This window comes from Rattus rattus, chromosome 17 (genome assembly GCF_011064425.1).
Source record: "Rattus rattus isolate New Zealand chromosome 17, Rrattus_CSIRO_v1, whole genome shotgun sequence".
NCBI classification, from domain to species: Eukaryota; Metazoa; Chordata; class Mammalia; order Rodentia; family Muridae; genus Rattus; species Rattus rattus.
The window spans coordinates 36,829,855-36,852,084 of NC_046170.1; the positions used below are offsets into that span (position 1 = coordinate 36,829,855).

At 50.1% G+C, this 22,230-nt stretch overlaps 1 protein-coding gene across 1 annotated transcript in view; it reads left to right on the plus strand.

Annotated features, from left to right (window-relative positions):
* Positions 1 to 22,230, plus strand: part of Gan (gigaxonin) — a 47,397-nt gene that overhangs the window by 21,286 nt on the left and 3,881 nt on the right. Inside the window, exons 2-9 of the mRNA XM_032887822.1 lie at positions 3,892 to 4,006; positions 7,384 to 7,734; positions 10,644 to 10,861; positions 11,072 to 11,193; positions 14,110 to 14,222; positions 15,008 to 15,157; positions 16,638 to 16,774; positions 17,434 to 17,562. Coding sequence (XP_032743713.1) covers positions 3,892 to 4,006; positions 7,384 to 7,734; positions 10,644 to 10,861; positions 11,072 to 11,193; positions 14,110 to 14,222; positions 15,008 to 15,157; positions 16,638 to 16,774; positions 17,434 to 17,562 — 1,335 coding nt within the window. The remainder of the gene's footprint in view (positions 1 to 3,891; positions 4,007 to 7,383; positions 7,735 to 10,643; positions 10,862 to 11,071; positions 11,194 to 14,109; positions 14,223 to 15,007; positions 15,158 to 16,637; positions 16,775 to 17,433; positions 17,563 to 22,230) is intronic.

Sequence of the window (22,230 nt, forward strand, 5' to 3'; positions counted from 1 at the left end):
ATTTCTTCAGTCCATGGTTGCTTATATCTGCTGAGGCTGAACGTCCTAGAAGAACACTTGTCAGAGAAAGCTGAAGAAAGGCTCCTTCACCAACCCATAAAGCTGTGAGTCCACAAATGGGTTGGCTCACCCATGAGGTCAGAGGCCTCGGGATCCAGTCTTCTCCCAAAGGCCCTAGACACTGGTTGCAATAGGGACTGTCACTTCAACACTTGAGTCTTGGGAGGCATTTAGAGCATCATTTTTTCCGTCCAAACCTGCTGAGTTTCCTGGTAGGCTCACAGTGGTTGGAAGAATTCTTGCCTTGGGCCTGGGAGCTTAGTAGAGGAGCTTGGATGTGGCTCAGTTGGCAGTGTCTGCCTGATGTGTAGAAAGCCCTGGGAGGCAGCACTACACCTGTGGGTCCAGCACCCCGCAAGTGGAGGCAGGGGGATCACAAGACTGTTTGTCTTTGAGCGAGTCTGAGGCCAGCTAGAAATCCACGAGCCCTGTCAAGGGAAGCTAGGACATGGACTCACACATGCATAGGCACATGAGCACACACATGCACATACACACATAAGAATTTGAACCTGTGGCTGTGTGTCTGTCGTGGAGAAGGGGTAGTGTAGCTGTCTTGGTGGGAGCAGTGTTCCCGTCCCTGAAGGAGTCTGCAGACGCTCGGCCGTGGAGCAGCCTGGGACGAGTCTCTCAGGAGGTCACAGGAAAGTGTGCTCAGACCATGCTGTGGGGGGGGGGGGTGGGCAGGGTTAGGATAGAAGGACAGGTGCGTTTAAAACACGGTTCATCATCACTTTAAATAAACCATAGTTCTCTCACCCATCTGCAACACACACCGCACACCCAGACCTTTGAGCAGCGCACTAAGGTGAGGGAACTTCCCCCAGCTAAGCACACCTTTAACAGCCTTGTGCTTCTCCATCTAGGTCAGAGCAACCACACGGTAATTTGGACATGAAAGTTTAGAGCGCTTTTTGTTTTAAAGGTTTATTTACTTTAAGGTTTGTTTATGAGTACCTTGCCTTCCTGTGTGTATGTATGAATGTGCACTGTATATGTAACTGTGCCCAAGGAGACCAGAACAGGGAGGATATTGACTCCCCTAAAACAGGAGTTAGGAGATAGTTCTGAGCAGCCAATGGGCTCTGATACCTGAACCCAAGTCCTCTGCCAGAGCAGTTAATGCTTCTAACTGTAATTCATTCATTCTTCTCTTCTCTCTCTCTCTCTCTCTCTCTCTCTCTCTCTCTCTCTCTCTCTCTCTCTCTCTCATGCTATGGTGTTTTGTTTTCAGACAGGGTTTCTCTGTGTAGCCCTGGCTGTCCTGGCACTAGCTCTGTAGACCAAGCTGGCCTCAGACTCAGAGATCTGTCAGCTTCTGCCTCCTGAGTGTTGGGATTAAAGGTGTGTGCTGTGGCTACCACTATCCGGTTTTGACTCTCTGAACTTTATTAATTTTTTTCATCTCACTTATTCAGGAATGGGTAGAGGGTGAGTGGGTGTGCCCCGGTCGGTGTGCCCCAGCACATATGGAGATTAGAGTACAATTTGCAGAAGTCGTTTCTGTCTGTCCATCAGATCTCCAGGCTTCTTTACCTGCTGAGCTGTCTTCCCTGACCCTGAACAAAGTATGAAAGACATTCATTATAACAGGAGCCTGGGGTAGCAGTAGTTTGGGGAGTCAAAAAGGAACCTTTAAAATGAAGGAGTGACGGATCCAAGCAGCAGCCACAGCCTCCAAGCTGACCTTGCCCAGGACATGCCTGTGGCTCACTGGTGGAACTTGCTGGAAATTGATTTTCTAAGGTGCTTGGAAAAGAGGGAAGGTGACTGAAGGTGGCCTTAGGAGCCTGAGACATGAGATCCGCACTGTGGGAGCCTCCCAGGCCATAACTCAGAACCAGGAAGCATGGCCGTCTTGTCTTGCAGTTTCCTTTCTTTTGTTTTGTTTTCACTGCCCTCTCCTGATGTGCTGAATGTCACCTCGCTTAAGGGGAAAGTGCTTTAAAAGACCTGGCCCACTTTGACAGAGGAGGCAGAAGGTGAGTTGGGAGCTGAATGGCCGAGCCATCCACACAGTGACTCTGACACACGTCAGGGAAAGGTGGCTGGGAGACAGGCTTGCTTGCACAGGTCCATTTGGGATGCTTTGGTATTGCTCAACTCGTCTCTTGACTGAAGGTGGTCTGACACTTCCTTTTCTTTTTTTTTAAACATTTATTTATTATATGTAAGTCCACTATAGCTGTCTTCAGACACACCAGAAGAGGGCATCAGATCCCATTACAGATGGTTGTGAGCCACCATGTGGTTGCTGGGATTTGAACTCAGGACCTCTGGAAGAGCAGTCATTGCTCTTAACCACTGAGCCATCTCTCCAGCCCTGACACTTCTTTTTTATTATCAGGCATATGGATAGACCCGAGTGGAGGGTGGCCCAGTAAACACTAGCTCAGAAAGACAGGTTAGTAAGTAGTCAAGAGATTTAAACATCAAGGGAACAACGTTGTCCGAACACCTGCTTTACAGATCCTTCGGAGCCATAGCAGGGCCTCCTCCCTCCGTCAGCAGGGCCTCCTGTGCTGCCACCTGGCCGCTGACCCAGGGGTTGCTCCTCACCCTTGACCTTTGCTTCCTCTGCTCTTGCAGGCTGAGTGACAGTGTCTTCTCTGTGTGCACGCCTTCTTTCCGGGTTTACCTTGGTAGGCTGGGACACACTTCCCAACCACGTTCAACGAAAGGCTGGCGGGTTGTCTGGTGACCGTGTGTAACTGAAAATGTCTCTATTCTAGCCTGGATTTAAAAAACAAACAACTCTCTTGGGCTATGTGTTTGTTGTGTTACGTTTGGGTAGGTTTTTTTCTCTTTTGTTTGTTTTAAGACAAGGTCTCACTATCCTACCCTCCCCAGCCTGGAACTTACAAAGGAATGCTTGCCTCTGCCTGTCACATACTGGGCTTTAAAGTTCATTCCGCTACACCCGCTCGCCCACACTTTCTTCCTCCCAGCCTTCTCTTTCTCCCAGGCATTCTGCCTTTCCATGTAGAAAGCAGGCAGCTGCTCCGACCTCCATCCCTTCCTTCGTGGCCTGTTTCCTTCCGGAGGGCTCCTGAGAATCCATCCCCACTCCAGCATCCTCAGGCAACCTAATGATCCACCTTGGACTGAGTCTCTCTCCACTCACAAGTACTTGTTAGGGGCTTTTGTCTGTGACCAGGAGACAGTCCTACCTTAAATCCAACCTCCTGGGTTCATCTTCCAATTTTCTTGTGGTATCTCGCGTATTTTCTACTTTTTTGAGTTCCCATTTATTTTTCTTTTATGCATATTAATTGTTTGCCTGAACGTGCCTGTGCACCACTTGCATGCAGTGCCCACAGAGACCAGAAGGGAGCGTCTGATCTGGGGATGGAGTTACAGGCGCTTATGAGGGGCCTTGTAGACGGTGCGGATCAAACCTAGGTCCTCTGAAAGAGCTGCATGTGCTCTTTCCAATGAGCCATCTCCCAGCGCCATTTTTTTTTTTTACAGACAGTGTCTCATTGTGTTGTACCCTTGGCTTTCTTCTGACAGCCATGTCAGTTGGTTCATAACTCTTATAACTCCAGCTCCTGGGGGAATCTGATGACTCTGGCCTCCATGAGCACCTGCACACATCAGGGCACACATGTGTATAATTAAGAACAAATCTTTGACAAAGATGGTGTAGCGTTTGTGTACTGGGACCAATGGTTTTTTAGCTAAAGCTGCGTGTATTGATCTGAAGCTAAGTTCTTCTGAGTGGAGTATGTTTGCTACCCAATATGTGTTGTGTTATATATAGCGTTCAGTGCATATATGTTACTTGCTTCTGTTGGTTCATAGACATTTTACATTTTTTCCCTTTCTTAGGACAAAGTTAAACTATAATCCTCCAAAAGATGACGGCTCTACTTATAAGATTGAACTTGAAGGGATATCGGTAACGGTTATGAGAGAGATCCTGGATTACATCTTCAGTGGGCAGGTATGGAGAGGCCCAGGCAAGACCTGGCAGAGACCTAGCAGCCTTCAGAGTGGCACTGCCATGTCATCATCTGCCGTCGGGGCATCTCTTGGCATCTCCTCGGTGGTGGCCACACATACACTCTCTCCCAGACCCTGTCTCTAAAGCAGCGACACAGGTCAGAGACCAAGCTCCACCCTCCAGGCTGAGGTTAGAAGAGTGAGGTACACCCTTCAGCACCGTCTCTTGCCCCATCTTGAATCTGGTGTTGCACAATATCCACTCTGTCTGAACCTTCTCTGTCTTCATGGAAGTAGAAGCGTCTCTGTCACTGGGACTTGTAGACAAACAGTTTTCTTGTAGGGCATTGCAACGAAAGGCTCCTCCCATTGAAAGCCACCCTTAGATAGTGGTCATGTGCTTCACCCCACCCCTGCTGTGTCCTCCTGCGTTCCCTTGACTCACTATGCCACATTGTTTCTGGAGACTGATAATATGCAGACAGGAAATGGTAAGCCACCGAACCTCTCTTTTCCTCGCCTCCCAGCCCTGTGCTCTTTGTGCACGGAGGTTCTAGCATAGGACTCCTAAGACTTAGCAGGGATATGGAGGTGGCTCAGTGGCTGAGAGAGCTGGCTGCTCCTCTGGTCCCCAGCACCCACAGTGACAGGTGGCTCACAATCACCTGTGATTCCAGCTCCAGGGGATCTTCTGGCCTCCACGGTGCACATGCATGTGCACGCACACTTGCAAGTGGGCACATACATACACACAAATAGGAATAAATCTTTAAAAAACAAACAGAAAAGACAAATCAGGAAGGCATACTGGCCAGAGAGCAGAGTGGGGTGTTGTATGTTTAGGTGTGTGAAACTATGTTCTGCCTCATTTTCTCCAAGATCTCGCCCTTTGCCCTACCCATTGGCGCCTTCGCCACTGCTGTTTCCCGCCTCCCCTTTCTAAAAGACCTGTTCTCCCCATGAGTCGTCCAGTGTTTGGAGTGTATCGCCCGTCTTCTCTAAATGCATCCATTCTGTCTACACACTTGGGGATTCTGGTCCTGTTGAAGTGTGTGGTGTGATTTCACAGCATTGGGAAAACACAGTTTAGGGAAACTCTTCCCTGAGTATAAGGCAGCGGTGTGCACATGTGTGATTGTTAAAAATGAATGGAGTTAGAGCCCTTAAACCCTAGGAGCCCTGCGCGGCAGGAGGAGCCAGGCAGCCTGCTCTCACTGGCAGGGCAAAGTCAGTCAGTCGTGAGCACAGCCAGTGACAGCCTGGGACTGTCTGCAGATTGACTGCTGGGATTTGTCCCAGCTTAAACTTTAGAACACAGGTGGCAACATAGGGATGGCAAAGTCCCGAATTAGCATTAGGTGTCATGGGGATGTGGTTTAGTGTGTTTTCACGGATTTTATTAGATAGTCTGCAGTTGCTTCCTCTCTGCTGGCTAAATTGTATATTCCTGGGTCTGGGGATGTGGCTGAATGCTAGAGTCATCCCAGCACGCATGAGGCCCCACCCATAAGGTATTAGGACCTCCTGCATCAAACATTAATTTTAAAAATGCCCTTTAGGGGGTTGGGGATTTAGCTCAGTGGTAGAGCGCTTGCCTAGCAAACGCAAGGCCCTGGGTTCGATCCCCAGCTCCAAAAAAAAAAAAAAAAAAATGCCCTTTAGTCTTGCCTGCAGCCTGATCTTATGAAGGCTTTTTAATAATACATACATAAAAAGAAGAAAAAGTGGGCTGGAGAGACGGCTCAGTGTTTAAGAGCACTGACTTCTTCTAAAGGACCCAGGTTCAATTCTCAGCACCCACATGGCAGCTCACAACTGTCTGTACTCCAGTTCCAGGGAATCTGACACCTTTACACAGACATACATATAGGCAAAACTAAAATGCACATAAAATAAAAAAAATAAATCAAAAAAGAAGACAGTTATTTATGTTTATTTTCCATGGTTCTCTGCTGTTTCTGAGGCAATTGGTAAGCCCACGTTTTTAAGTCTGTGGTATGAAAGTGCATAGAATCTGGTAAAATGGTTTTGCTGGGCCTTGAACTCCCTTGTTTGTGAAGCAGTGAGGCCTGGGGAGCTCAGTTGTGTGTGGTGTCCTTTACAGCTGCACAGAGACGTGTGAAGCAGGGAGAGAGAGAAGCATCAGTCAGGAAACTGGAGAAAGTTTATCAGAAGTAAAGAGTCATAAGGGGAGGAACTTTCGCATTATGGGTTTGATCCATGGTGGTTTGAGGCTGAAGCATTGAGCAGGGCTACTGAGGAGATCCAAAGCTTGTACCCGCCGGGCAGTCCCCTCGGCAGACAGGAAGAGATAATGCCAATTTCCACTGGAGGCAGAATTCCCATGAGTAGTCAGGTTTTCGTGTGAGTTGCAGATGTGAGCACGTGGGTAGGTTCCCTCAACAGTAGATCATGTTAACATGGGGGCAATCCTGGACAGACGCCATAAAAGTCAGACGTAACAGCCAGGTGGTGGTGGCACATGCCTTTAATTTCTGCGCTCAAGAGGCAGAGATAGGGGGTTGGGGATTTAGCTCAGCGGTAGAGCGCTTGTTTAGCGAGCGCAAGGCCCTGGGTTCGGTCCCCAGCTCCAAAAAAAAGAAAAAAAGAAAAACAAAAGAAAAAAAAAGAGGCAAAGATAGGATCTCTGAGTTTGAAGCCAGCCTGCTGTACAGAGCAAGTTCCAGGACAGCCCAGGATACCCAGAGAAACCTTGTCTCAACACAGACAAAAAAAAAAAAAAAAAAAAAACAAAAAAACAACCAAACAGATCAGACATATCTGCTGGAAGATAAGGCCCCTTGCTGGAGAGATGGCCCAGTGGTTAAGAGCACTGTCTGCTCTTCCAGAGGTCCTGAGTTCAATTCCCAGCAACTATATGGTGGCTCACAACCATCTGTAATGGGATCTGAATCCCTCTTCATGCAGGCAGAATGCTGTATACATAATAAATAAAGCTTAAAAAAAGAAAAAACAAGTTTAAGGCCCAATGATACCTCAGTCTATTGAAAGATGTACAATGTATGGTCAACAATACTTAATCATCTTTGACCTATGTCCCTGGAGAGTGGAGACCTGGAGAGAGGGCTCAGTGGTTGAGCGCTTTCCTAATCTTGCAGAGGACCTGAGTTTAGTTCTTGGCACCCATGTTGGCATCTCACAACTGCCTGTAACTCCAGCTCAGGGGGATCCAATGCCTCTGACCTCTGCAGGCTCCTGCATTCATGTGCTCATACACATAGTAGTTAAAACTAAATCTTTAGAAGCCAAAGAAGTACTTGGGGACTTCCCGTGGGCCAGACTGCTGGGTTAGCGGTTTGGGGTTTGTTTTGTTTTGGCTGGCTGGCTCCGGCTGTAAAGTGTTGGTGATCATTACAGATCAGGTTGAACGAAGACACCATCCAAGATGTCGTGCAGGCAGCCGACCTGCTGCTGCTGACGGACCTCAAAACCCTGTGCTGTGAGTTCTTGGAGGGCTGCATCGCAGCGGAGAACTGCATCGGCATCCGGGACTTTGCACTGCATTACTGCCTGCACCACGTGCACTACCTGGCCACCGAGTACCTGGAGACCCACTTCCGAGACGTCAGCAGCACAGAGGAGTTCCTGGAGCTCAGTCCACAGAAGCTTAAAGAAGTGATCTCTCTTGAGAAGCTGAATGTTGGCAACGAAAGATACGTGTTTGAGGCCGTGATTCGGTGGATAGCACATGATGTAGAGATGAGAAAGGTACCTTCCCTCAGGACATGGCCTTGGGTCTCCACCTTCCCTCAGGACATGGCCTTGGGTCTCCACCTTCCCTCAGGACATGGCCTTGGGTCTCCATCTTCCCCTCAGGACATGGCCTCGGGTCTCCTTCTGTTAGTGTGTGGGTTTACTTCGTGGGATGGGTAGGGATGTGGTCTGTTGCTAAAGCTTTCGGTCTCAGGCTGTTAGCAGGGGTCCTTCTGGTCTACCGAGATGGCAAGGAGGAACACTCCCAGTGCTGGCAGTCCCAGGTCCTCAAGTGTCCAAGGCCTAGGTCCTGAACAGACCCAAAGGCTTGCACTCTGGCCCCGAGAGCCAGGAGCCTGTCCAGGCTACTCAGTGAGACTTGTCGCTGTACATGCTCAGGATGAAGGTATCTCGATGGGGCTTTGGTGACCAGTAGCCCTGGCAAGTGACAACTGTTACGATCCTGGGTTTCTAGCAGCAATGGGCAGCAGGGCTCCTACCCAGCACTTACAGCTCCTGAGTTGAGACCCGCAGCTCCTACAGGGTTGCATGGATGTCTCTCAGGCCTAGGATATCAGAGATGCTTGGATGTTACATCTTGTTGGCTCTCTGGAACTCCTCTAGTAACAGGGCAGGCCCACAGTTTCTCTTTCTCCACTCTTCACAACCTTCCTTGTCTCCTGCGCCCCAGTCAGTTCTGGTCACTTGACGGATGTCTTCAAGTGTCTTACTGCTGTTGTCACTGCACGGCCCCCACCAGTTCACTTCCCTCCATGCTCTTCTCTGTGTCACAGTTCATTGTGAGCTGCTAAGATCAAAACTTGGAATGAAGGGCCTCTGAAGGAGAACCTTCTGTGGGACACGGGAGAGCAACTCCCAGGAGCTAGGAAAGGTTTCCTCTCCAGCCAGGAAGGAGGTATAGCATTAGCGTTTGGTATAATGATAGCCGGCCTTCAGGACTGTTAGTAAGGTACAGTCCCTCATGTTTGCGTCAGAGAGGAGATGGCTATAATTGTGCCAGTCACAGGGGACCATCATACCAATGGAGGACTGTTTGCACTAGCCTCAGGCTGGCCACCGGGGACATGCTTCCACTCTGGCCTGAGTGGAATGGCCCCTGGAGGTTTGACGGATGTCTTCACGTGTGAGGCTTGTGATGGACAAAGTCCCAGTGCTGGCTGTCTGGACTGTTGGTGGCAGAGCCAAGCTTGCTTCAGCGGCAGCAGCTATGTTGCCTCCCAGAGGCAGCTACAAGACTGTTTAAAGTAGTGCCCGGCAGGAACGAGGCTAGCTAGGAGCTTAGCCGACAGCCAAGGAGCCAGGGCACCTGATAAGGCCCAACAGTTGTCAGGCAGTCCCAGTCCCCAGCATCTTAGCTGATTTGGACAAAAAAAGTAAAAGGAATGATTGGCCAGGCGTAGGCAGAAGCCTTGATCCCAGAAGCAGGTGAATCTTTGCGGTGAGGAGAGCCAGAGCTATACGAGATTCTGTCTGAAAATTAATAAACGAATAACAAAACCGGGTGGTGGAGGTCTAGGAGTGACAGCCGGTGAAGGGCCTCAGAGAGTCATCAGAACCCAACAGGAAATGGAGCTCGTTCGCAATTCTTCTCCCCAGTCACTTGTTTCAAATAAGAAGTGCACTGTGTTGGTTTTGGGGAATGGATTTGGAGTACGTAATTACACTGCTCAGTGTTCTTGTCAGTGCACACTCGGTTCTTAGCGATTACCTTGTAGTTTTCAGTTCCTGTAAGCCCGTGAGGGTGTACACTCGGGAACCACGCTGTGGTCTCAGCTGTGGTTAGACCTCCTCACTGATCCACGTTAGGTCACTTAGTAAGGGTGACACTCACAGGGGCTGCTTGAAGACCGTGCTCCTCCTTGGCCTGTGGTACCACCCATCTCTTGCCTCAGGGATTCAACGTGGCCTGGTTACTAGGGAAGGTGACAATTCTCTGTCCCTTGGCTAATCTGACCTCTCAGAGCATGGAAACATATGTTTTAAGTTACTCAAGGGTCCCCTTACCCACAGAGGCCATACTTGATGGTTAGTTGATCAAACCTGTGGCCAAGTCACCCAGAGCATGAGCAACTGCCAGAGATGGCCACCCAGACCACAGATACCCAAAACTGTGAGGTAGTTTTGAACCGTGATCATTGCAGGAATTATTACACAGTTCTGGGGACTTTTTGTTTTTTATCTTTGACTTTGCTGATTTTCTTACAATATTAATGCTGCCCTGTTGCCCGGGTTTAGCACACTGGACTTCTGTCACCATCCTAGGGCTTCCACAAATGTGCCTTAGTTACACTTCATCCAGGTACTCAGACAACACAGCATCGCTCACTTAACCCACTGGGGCGGGACCTGCAGTGTGAGAAAAGCTCTTGAAACATTGAAACCTTTCTTCCCAGAGACTGGAGAACCAGAAAGTAGAGAAGGAGCGCAGAGCAGAGTGGCACACGCCTGTCATCCCAGGACTTGGAGGCTTGAGACAGGAGGAAGGTGGGCTTGAAGACAGCCTAGATTACAGCAAGACCGTGTCTCAAGAAGGGGGCTAGAGAAATGGCTACGCAGTTAGGAACATCTGCTGTTTTTGCAGAGGACCCAACCTGAGTTCCTAGCACCCACACCAAGCAGCTCACAACAGCTTGGAAAATCAAACACCCTCTTCTGACCTCTAGGTACCTGCACACACACGTGTGTACACACACACACACACACACACACACACACACACACACACACACACACAATCCTTTTTTAAATAAGAAAAGGCGAGGAGGGGGCTGGTGTGCATGTTCAGACAGGACTGACAGACACGATAGTATCGGCTGATAGACTAACAGATACCATCTGCTGTGAACCAGTGTTTCAGAAGACGTGTGTCATCCCTGTCCTGTCCCTCCTCCTCCTGTCTGCAGGTCCACATGAAGGATGTCATGTCGGCACTGTGGGTTTCAGGGCTGGATTCCAGCTACCTACGGGAGCAGATGCTAAATGAACCCTTGGTACGAGAAATTGTCAAAGAGTGCAGCAACATCCCCCTCAGCCAGCCGCAGCAGGGGGAGGCCATGCTGGCCAGCTTCAAGCCCAGGGGCTACTCAGAGTGCATAGTGACCATTGGAGGAGAGGAAAGAGTGTGAGTGTGTTGGAGGAGGGGTTGGAAGGGGAGGGGGAGGGGCTTCTGGGAAGGGGGAGGGGAGTGACAACAAAAATTGCGGGATAATGTTCTGTGTCTAAAGTGTAACAGTAGTTAACTGATATAAATGTTTAACCATCTGTAGAGTACAGAAATTGACAGTGGTTATCGTGAGAGGAACTGTAAAACATCAACTATGTATTTCCTTAGTTCACGGAAACCCACGGCGGCCATGCGGTGTATGTGCCCTCTCTACGACCCCAATCGGCAGCTGTGGATTGAACTGGCTCCTCTGAGCATGCCAAGAATTAACCATGGAGTGCTTTCAGCAGGTACCCTTTGTTCAATCTTAGAGCCCTGTCCGAGTAATACATTACTTCAGGGTTGTACAGATATGCAGGTATGGTTTTTGCCTGATCTTGGTACTCAGGAGGCAGAGGGTCTCTGAGTGTGAGACCAGCCTGGTCTATATGGTGAATTCAGGCCAGCTACGGATATGTTGTCACATACTGTCTCAAAGAAGAGTATAATGCTAGGGGGATAGCTCAGATGGTTGAGTGGCCTGGGTGTGAGTTCTAACACCACCCAGGACAGTGATGACGTATGGGCTCTAGGGATCAAACTCAGGTTGTCAGCCTTTACAGCAACCTCTCTTCCCTGCAGAGCTGCATTGCCTGCCCTTTTGTCTTCCTCATCCACTTATTTTCCCATGTTCCTCAGCTCTTGGATGTCTCCTCGAGCATGTCAGTCCTTTCTCCACATTCTCTGCTTGTCTTTGTCAGCGCTGTCCTTTTTCCTGGGTGTGAGGGGTTCTCCATGCAGTCCTGGCTGTCCTAGGGTTCTCTGTGCAGTCTTGGCAGTCCTGGAGCTCACTCTATGGACCAGGCTGGCCTTGAACTCAAAGAGATCCTCCTGCTTCTGCCTCCCAAGTGCTCGACTTAAAGGCGTGTATCATTACTGCCCAGCAGCTTCTGTCTTTTTGTCTCTGTCATGGGGTTGATGGTCGATTTTGATCTGTCTTGGTGAGCCTGTTAGTTAGGCCCCACCTTGGGATTTATTTCTGTGTCTCTCTCTCTGGGCATGGTTCCATGTGTGTCATTTATTAGCTGTGTGTTCCTCTGTGAGTGGTTTCATTGGTGTCACTCAGTAGCTGTGTGTTTCTTGGGGTTGTGGTGACATTTGCTGCTCTGTCTTCCTGGTCACCCAGTACTTCAAGCCTTTGCAGCTCTGTGCCTGGTGTTTGCTTCTGCCCTTCTTCCACAGGACCAGAGCTCTTGGTGTGCCTGAGAGCCTTTGCTGGGTGCTTTTACTTGTTCCTAGACAAGCTTAAATCTTTGAGCTGGCCAAGGCAGGAAAAGGCACTTGCCACCATGCCTGATAACCTGAGTTTAATCCCTGGGACTCAGAAAGTGGAAGGAGAGAAACAACTCCTGCAAGTTGTCCTCTGACCGTCATACATGATCCATGGCATGTGCACATATGTACACACATGTACACACTCTACATTTTTTATTTTAATCTTTCGAGAATGTCATACATGAGAACATTATATTTTTTTTTCTTTTTTTCGGAGCTGGGGACCAAACCCAGGGCCTTGCGCTTGCTAGGCAAGCGCTCTACCGCTGAGCTAAATCCCCAACCCCATGAGAACATTATATTACCCTGTTATCTCCAACTCTTCCCATGTCCCATGACCTCCTCTTCTATGATTTATATATATGTATATATGTATTATATACATGTATACCTATATAAGTATATATAATATATATAAATATATTATAAATATATACCTGTAAAATATAAATTATGTTCCTATATAAACATAGGTATGTATGTATGTGTATGTATTTAGATGATAGATAGGTAGATGATAGATAGATGTGTATATAAAATCCCCTGAGTCAGTGTTGACTGTATGTACATGTGTCTAGGGTTGACCATTTAGGATTGGGAAACCTATCAGGGACTCATCCCTGAAGAAGACAGATTCTCCTCAGTATCCATTGACTGTCTCTGGTGTCACCTAGAAGCATATGGGGCCTGTGATTTTCCCATCCGTGCTGCTATGACGACTAACTGTGCGCTCAGCTGCTGAGAGTTGAGAGTCCATGGGTGCAGCTTCCCTGGGGCGTCTAAAAGACACTGTCTTGCAGCAGACATCCGCCTTTCGACGCATACAGGCTTTCCTCTCCTCTCTTCCATGATGTCCCCTGAGCGTCCATGGGTGCAGCTTCCCTGGGGTGTCTAAAAGACACTGTCTTGCAGCAGACATCCGCCTTTCGACGCATACAGGCTTTCCTCTCCTCTCTTCCATGATGTCCCCTGAGCCTTAGGTGTAGGACTAGTGTTGTTGATGTCCCAGTGAGAGTCAGACACCCGGGGTTATTTGGTTCCTGCATTTAGTCCAGTTGTTCTCTGCACACGTTCTATCTGCCGCAGACAGAGCTTCTTTGATGAGGCTGAGAGCTGCACTTACCGAGAGTGTGTGCAGCGTCAAATGTGATTTTAACGAAGGAAGCTGAGTGCTGGTTCGAGCTGGCCCCTTCCTTACTCCTTTCCTCATTTGTACAGTGTTGGGGAGAAATCTCGGGACCTTGTCTGTGCTCATCTGTGCCCTCGCTGACCTCTTGGTGGCATTGCTGCCCCAACAGCAGGCTCGCAGCTACTCTTGCACTCTGTCTGCATGTCCAGCGCCCTGGGCTGAGCGTCCCTGTGCCCTTGAGAATAGATGTGGACTGTAGGTCAGATGCTGTTGAGACTCAGAGCTAAGGGACAAAGTGAGGAGCTGAGGTAGCCCTGAGCAGCCTGGCGACTGAAGGATGGGACACCTCTCCTCCTCCTCCTCCTCCTCCTCCTCCTCCTCCTCCTCCCCCTCCTCCTCCTCCTCCTCCCTCCTCCCCTCCTCCTCCCCTCCTCCTCCTCCTCCTCCTCCTCCTCCTCCCTCCTCCTCCTCCTCCTCCTCCTCCCCTCCTCCTCCTCCTCCTCCTCCTCCTCCTCCTCCTCCTCCTCCTCCTCCTCCTCCTCCTCCTCCTCCTCCTCCTCCTCCTCCTCCTCCCCTCCTCCCCTCCTCCTCCCCCTCTAGGGTAAGAATCAACTCAGAGCCCGTGTTGAATAAAGCCGAATGGCCAGAGTGACTAACAAGTTTGTTAGGGAGGTTAGGGGTGCGGGAGGGGAGCTCTAAATGCCAGGCCACTGCACCATGGCATCTGCTGGAGTGTCCTATCTGTCCCCTGTGCTTCTTACAGAAGGATTTCTGTTTGTGTTGGGGGGCCAAGATGAAAACAAGCAGACACTGAGCTCGGGAGAGAAGTATGACCCAGATGCCAACACGTGGACTGCGCTCCCGCCCATGAACGAGGTATGGTGCCCTTTGTCTCCAGGGTGTTCCTTTTCTCTCTGGCAGTTTTACTGGGTGTGGGTTAGCACGTAGGGAAAGAAGAGGTAGCCTGGCCTCGCCCTACCAGGAGCCCTGGTCTCTGAAAGCTCCTTCTCCTCCCCATCCCTGCCTCCTCCTGGCCTCCTGCCTAGCACCACCTCCTTTCTGCTTTCCTGTCTCAGGATGCCTTCCCACTACCTTCCTCTCTCTCTTTCTCTCTCTCTCTCTCTCTCTCTCTCTCTCTCTCTCTCTCTCTCTCTCTCTCTGCTGTGCCCCACCTCTGCACACACTGGCTTTACGTGTTCCTAAGAGACAATACAGCTAAGAATTTTCTGTGTTCTGTTTGGGCTGTAAGTAAATTCCAGCACCTCAGGCTCTGGAATTCTGAGACCCGGGCATGCCCTGTCTTCCCTGTGCCTCTCCTGGCCACAGGTGCTCCACATGACATGGCTTAGCCACCTTTCACAGTCTCCTCAGAAACCCGCTTGCCCATAACTGTAGAGCAGCAACACCATGGAGCCTGCTGTCCTTGTAGGCTCTTCTCAGTTCTGTAGGTTAAGCACAGCGTCTCTGCTGGTGAGCCTGCATCTTTTGTCTCTGGACCTGAGGAGTGACTAGGTCTGTCTGTTGTGCTGAGGAAGCCACACACAGTGAGGAGACATTCCCAGGAGAAGCAGTGTGAACAAGTCTCCTCTCTGCCGGGACACTGGAATAAAATAATGTGGAACATGCACTTTGGCCCACCAAGGTCTGCAATGTCTTCCCAGGCCAGGCACAACTTTGGGATTGTGGAGATTGATGGAATGCTCTACATTCTCGGAGGGGAGGACGGTGACCGCGAGCTGATTTCCATGGAGTGTTACGATATTTATTCAAAAACCTGGACGAAGCAACCTGACCTGACCATGGTTAGGAAGGTGAGTGAGTGAGAGCCTCAGGCTGCTGCTGCTGGCTTCTTTACACGCTGGCTTCAGAGCCAGGGTCTGTCTCCTGGGATGGTCATCGCAGTGGGAAGGCTCCCCCAGGGCCTCACACAGTACTCTAGTCCTCGGCACACCTCCTCAGTTCTTAGTGTGCCTGTGGCACAGCAGGAAATGCTCCGCGAATGCAGGCCCTAGAATTCTGCCTCTGCTGGCAGCTTGCCTTCATGTCTGCAATCACACATCACAGCAGGAGAGAGCCTGTGCGAGCTTTAGTCTGGCTCAGTGCAGCGGTGTTGTGTTGCACGGTCTGGAGTAGATGCTTTGTGAGTAGCTGGATCCCCCCCCATTCCCAACTTTCTCTGCAAATGAAAGGCTGCATTGGCTTCCTCCTGTGAGCCTCTGTCATCAGCCTCTGTCTGATGGCGGACTGTTCATCCACAGGGCTCTGGTCCACGCCATGGATATCCTGGCTTCTCTTACCGTGTACATTTCTGTCTTAGGGTTTCATTGCTGTGAAGAGACACCGTGACCATGGCAACTCTCATATGGGAAATATTTAACTGGGGCTGGCTTACAATTTTGAGGGTTTAGTCCATTATCATCAAGGCAGGAGGCATGGCATGATCCAGGCAGACATGATTCTGGAGAAGGAGCTAAGAGGTTTCATCCTGATTCACAGGCTGCATAGGAAAGACTGTCACAGTAGGCATAGCTTGAGCCTGTGAGACCTCAAAGCCCACTCCTCAGTGACACACTTCCTCTAACAAGGCCACACTTCCTCCAACAAGGCCACAGCTCCTAACAGCGCCACTCCTTGTGGGCCTGTGAGGCCACTTTATTCAAACCACCACACCATGCAGCTAAACAATCATGATAGCAACAGAGCAACTTCCTGTTCCAGTATCCTACCTCCTGGGAGTGTAAACTCTGGAGGAAGGAGAGAGATGCTGGGAGACCCTTCCGTTCCCCGTGTTGCCCTGTGTGGTGGACCTCACGGCTCGTGCGCACCAGGCAAGTGCCGTGCTACTACCTACAATGCCAGGAAAAAGCGAGCTTATGGGAACACTGAGACGGCCCCGTGGGTAGAGGTGCTTTGCGTCAGCTTTATGATATATCTCACCTGATATGTATATCAGAGCCCACATGGTGGAAGAAGAGAGCTAGGTTAAAAAAAAAACAAACATTTTATAAGATGGTGGCCTGAAATCCAGTGTAGCGGCAGACCCCTGGCCTGGCCCAGCACGGCCCCCCAAGAAGTAAAGGAGTAGCTGGCTGCTTCTGAGACTTCCAGTGTATGTCACCAGGTCTTTCTTTCCATCCCTGGGGTCCTGTGGGTCATGTTAGAAGGCATCGTGGTTTTGCTGTTAGGAATCAGAGCTTGTCCCATGTATGTGACCATGTTCTGGGCCAGTCCTGTCTGTCCCTCCGTTCTGATGACAAATGGTCCCCTCCCAGCACTGTCTTTTCCTTTCAGATTGGCTGCTATGCAGCTATGAAAAAGAAAATCTACGCCATGGGCGGAGGCTCCTACGGGAAGCTGTTCGAGTCTGTGGAGTGCTACGATCCACGGACCCAGCAGTGGACTGCCATATGCCCACTGAAGGAGAGGAGGTGAGGCGGGGCGTGTGCTCATCAGTACGCTGCTGTTGATGTACGAGGCCTCAGACATAGCAGCCCTAAAACAGGAGGCCCATATGCACATGTAACATAGAGCATTGCAGGTACAACAAGCAGTAAATGCTGGGGAGATGGCTCAGTGTTAAAGTGTGTGCTGTGCTGCACAAACATGCGGGCCAGCGCCCAGATCCCCAGCATCCAAGTCAGTGTCAGGCAGGTGGTCCCAGGACTGGAAAGACAAAGACAAGGGGCCCCTAAGAAAGCTGGCTAGCTGGACTATGCTATCAGCACACTCTGGGTTCGACTGAGAGACCCTGCCTTAATGAATAAGGAATCACTAGTGACATCAACCTTGAGACACACACACACACACACACACACACACACAAACACACACACGTGTGCCTATACACGTAAAGGCAAAAAGGAATTGGTTTGGGCATGGCAGCATATGCCTCTATCACAGCACTTGGCACTTGGAGACTGCTGAGGCAGGAGGATTGCTGTGAGTTCAAGGACAGTCTGATGTACATCATGAGGTCCAGCCTACCCTGAGGTCTCAAAAAAGACCAGCAAACAAAAGAACAGTAGTAGAGGAATTAGGGCTGAGGTCCTGAGTTCTAAGCCAGCACCTGTGTTCTGTGACCCTGCAGGTTTGGAGCAGTGGCCTGTGGTGTTGCCATGGAGCTGTATGTATTTGGAGGCGTCCGAAGTCGAGAGGACATCCAGGGCAGCGAGATGGTCACCTGCAAGTCTGAGTTCTATCATGACGAGTTTAAGAGGTAACCAGTCTGGAAGCTTCCACACCTGCTCGTGTGCTCTCGCTCTTTCTCTCCCTCTCTCCCCCCCTCTCTCCTCCCTCCCTCCCTTCCTCCTCCTCCTCCTCCTCCTCCTCCTCCTCCTCCTCCCTTCCTTCCCTCTCTCTCTCTCTCTCCCCAGTCTCGAGGCTCTCCCTTCTGTCCCCTCACTCCATGCTTCAGAGATGTGTCTTCGCTTTGATTTCCAGTGACATCACCGAGTTCTCTATTGAGGGGTTGTGTCCACTACATGCTGGATATTTTTTCAGTGACTTCAAATTGGTGTCTTAGTTACATCTCTATTGCTGTGGTAAGACGTGAAGACTAAGACAGCTTATAGAAGAACACGTGTCATTGGGCTTACAGTTTCAGAGGGTTAGAGTCCAGGGGGGTAGAGCAAAGGCATGGTGGTAGAAACAACTGAACAACTGAGAGGTTACATCTTTGTCCAAAAGTTGGAGGCAGAGAGAGAGAGAGAGAGAGAGAGAGAGAGAGAGAGAGAGAGAGAGAGGGGGAACTGATGAGTCTGTTGAAACCACAGAACCCACCAGTCACACACCTCCTCCAAGTCTATACTTCCTAACCCTTCCCAAAAAGTTCCACCAGCTAGGGCCAAGGATTCAAATATATGGGTTTATGGAATTTATTCTCATTCAAACCACCATAGTGACTTAAAGAAACAGCATGGAATCTGGAACTTAGCACATATTTGACATCGTCCTGTTAGTATATATGACTTTGTTTTGTTTGTTTTTGGACACAGGGTCTCTCTATGTATTCAGGCTGTCTGGGAACTCGCTACTTAGACCAGGCTGGCATTGAAACTCGGAGACCCACCTGTTTCTGCCTCCCAGGTGCTGGGGTTGAAGGCGTGCAGCACCACAGCTGGCAGATAGGGCCTTTTATGACAGGGCCTTCACCTGCTTTTTCTGCTGCTGTCTGCCCAGAGGCTCCACACTGAGCCCTCAGCTCAGCTCCAGAGAGAGCCTTTGCTGTCTTCTCCCAGCCTCACGCACTGCTCAGTTCCTGATCCCTCATCCTCTGCCCGTGTGTCTGGCTTTGTGACTGCTAACTGAATGTATACAAGGCAAGGTCCCATGTGGTCCTCCAGCAGCAAACCTGACAAGCATCAGATGCTCCGTCAGCTAAGCTGCTGTCTGAGATATTAAAACACTGACGGGATTCAATTGCCAGGACCCCAAAAGAGAGCGAAAGCTGAGTCCTACAGCCTGTCCTCTGACTTCCACACAGCTTGTCAGTGTGTGCGCACAGACACGCACACACACACAGACACACAGACATACCCACACAGGGAGACACAAGCACACAACACAGACACAAACACACAGAGACACACAGGGAGTTATATACAGAGAGAGACACACGCTTATCCACACCAAGACATAGACAGACACATACAGGCGCGCGCACACACACACACACACACACGCGCACGCGCGCGCACACACACACACACACACAGGCACAAATACACAGAGAGACACAAATATATACAGACACAAATACACATAGAGAGACACAGACAGACGCAAACACAACACACAGAGATATAAGCACACAACACAGACACACACACACACACACACACACACACACACACGTAGGGAGCCTGCTGCAGTGTGAGCCTCTGTGCTTTGCTCCTGTTACCAGATGGGGGTGCTGTGAGATAACGCCTTGTCTCCTGCCTTTGAGACGAGGAGAATAATGAACAGACCCAGCGTGTTAGCCGAGCATATGAATGTTGCTGGGTCTGTCACGTGTTTTCCATCTCGAATATGTTCAGACATGTCTTTACTTCCTGTCATTAGAGGTAGACTGCCAGGGGAATTCACTAGACAGAAAATGAGGAGGCAGCTTCGAAGGCATTCGCTGCGTGGGGGGGGGCAAGGGATGTCAGGCTTGTTAAGTTCTTTGATAAGCCACAGTGGGGGAGTGCTGTCTGTCTCTGTAGGAAACAGTGTATCAATCTCCCGCCCAGATGAGCCTGAGACAGTCTGTCCCTCTGGATTAACAAGCAGTAGCAGTGTGTTTGGCTTTTGATAAAATACGGACACAAACCTTTTTTTGTGATGACTGACTCCGTGTGTAGTCAGTGTGAGCTGCAACGTGTCAGAAGTCATTGGCTTACGTTTCTGTTCTTTTCGTCTGTTGCCTTGAGTGGGATCAGTCTGACTATAATGCTTCCCAGGCGTCCCAGGGCGGCCGTATTGTTAGAACCTTGGTCTTCCAGTCAGCTGCTCAGAGTCTGCTCTGAGCCAGAGACTACAGCGCTGTGAATGGGAAGGAGTGTGTGCTTCCTGTCTCCTTGTCTGCCTTAGTTCTTTCTTTCTCTTGTTCTGTTTTGAGGTCTCACTTTGTAGCCCTGACTGGCCTGGAACTCTGTAGTCTGGGCATGCCATGAACTCACAGAGATCTGCCTGCCTTTAAATTCATGTCTTATTGCTCATTTGTGTATGTGTATATGTGTGCCATGTGTGTGGGTGCTCAAGGGGGTCAAAAGAGGGTGTGAGACCCCTAGCAGCTGTGAGCACCAGACATGGGTACTAGGAACCGAACTCAGGTCTTCTTGAAAAGCAGCCGGCACTCTTGACCTCTACCCATGTCCCCAGCCCCTTTCTTGTATTTAAAGGTAGCGGGGGCAGGGGCAGTAGATAAAGTACTTGCTGCTCAAGCCTGCAAGTCTTCATTGTCCCTAGCACCCTCAAGGAAGCCAGGCATGACATCGGCCACAATCACACCTGAGTACATACACAAACACACATGAATACATACACCATCATCCAAAAAATAAATAGAGCTCATGATCTTAAAAACTGTTTTTCCTACTAAAATCCATGCATCTCCAGGCTTGGGTTCCCAGGCTCCCGTTTAGCCTGTAAACAGAGCAGCTGCCAGGACCTCTTGTCAGTGACACACAGGACATTTGCACATTTGTAAAACACTGAGCATGAGCAGAACCAGATGTTCCCCTGCAGCCTGCGAGGCTCAGGCACTGCCAGCCTGTCTTACATCGAGCACAGAGCACAGGTGCTGAGCGGTCAGCAGACCCCGAACCCACCTGCAGGGTCCCCTTTGCACCCACCTGCTGGCCTGACTGTGTTCCCATAAATACTGGCAGCCGGCAGCGAGGCAGTGTCCCCTCCTGGGTGTGCACTCTGCACACTGAGGAAGCTGCTGCTGCAGATGAAGTGTCTGCGTTAGATGCAAGACCATTCAGATTGTGTGTGATCTTTCTTTCCTGTCTTTGTTCCTTATTTTTAGATTAAAATTTTCCTGGAAAAATGCCATATCTTACTATTTTCTGTGGTTTCTGAATTTTTTTTAAAGCTGTTAAAGAAAAAGAAGAAAGACCACAAATTACTCCCAAGTCATGGTAAAGACGCATGGAGACAGGGGCCTCCCTCCCTCTGGAATTCCCTGAGCCCCTGTAGTGTTCTCAGCCGTCCACACAGCCTCTCTCCTGGCTGCCACACTTCTCCTTTCACCCTCAGTAGGGGTCTCTCGGGCTCCTTCTCTCCTGCTGCTCCTGCTGTGTTCTCCCTGTCCTAGAGCTGTTGCATGCGCTGTCCCTTCCTCTCTTCTGCAGAGTAGAGCAGACACTGAGGTCCTCCCTGCACCCTGCTCAGGGCCCTGAGCTGTGCTTAGTGTCTGCTGAATGTCCTCCCTGTCCTGAGGCTGAAGCAGCTCCTGTGACATCTTCCCTTCCTGGGTCCAGTCCTCTTGCTCTGGTTCCTGCTCTGTTAGCACGCAGTCCTGTGTTAACATTTGACGTTGTGACCTTTCTGTCGTTGAGAGTACAAGTGCACAGGCATGCCTGGATGAATGCTGGAGACCCAGGAAGGGCTAAGTAAACCCCTGAGCACTCCTGCCCTCCCAAGATAGGAAGCCACCAAATCCCAGGGAAGTGACAGCAGACAAACACGGGAGGCCCGTCTCGTGGGCACGTCACTTAGAGACTAGAAATGGGGCTGGAGAGATGGCTCAACGGTTAAGAGCACCGACTACTCTTCCAGAGGTCCTGAGTTCAATTCCCAGCAACCACATGGTGGCTCACACACCATCTGTAAAGAGATCTGATGCCCTCTTCTGGTGTATCTGAAGACAGCGACAGTGTACTTGTATATAATAAATGAATAAATCGTTTAAAAAAAGAAAAGAAAAGAAAAAAGAGACTAGAAATGGCTGGACGTGGGGGGCTGTACCTATAATCCTAGTACTTAGAAGACTAAAACGGGAGAATTGCTAGTTCAGACCAACATCCATTAGACTGAGAACTCAGAGGAGAGAATTGAGGAGGACGTGTCAGGTCAGTCTTGAAAAGCAGTATGCAGTGTCCTCAGTCCTGGGGTGACTAGGCTGATCGCCATCACTGCCCAGATGGGGTGTATCTTGGACAGACTGCGTCTTCCATCCCTGCCTTGTTCTGCAGCTGTGGATCTGGCTGATGGTTTTCTCTGCACTCTCCTCTCTGCACTCTCCTCTCTGCACTCTCCTCTCTGCACTCTCCTCTCTGCACTCTCCTCTCTGCACTCTCCTCTCTGCACTCTCCTCTCTGCACTCTCCTCTCTGCACGGATGTGCCACGGAGGTTTCTACGTCTGAGTCTTATGGGCAGGGCCAGTGGTTAACCTGC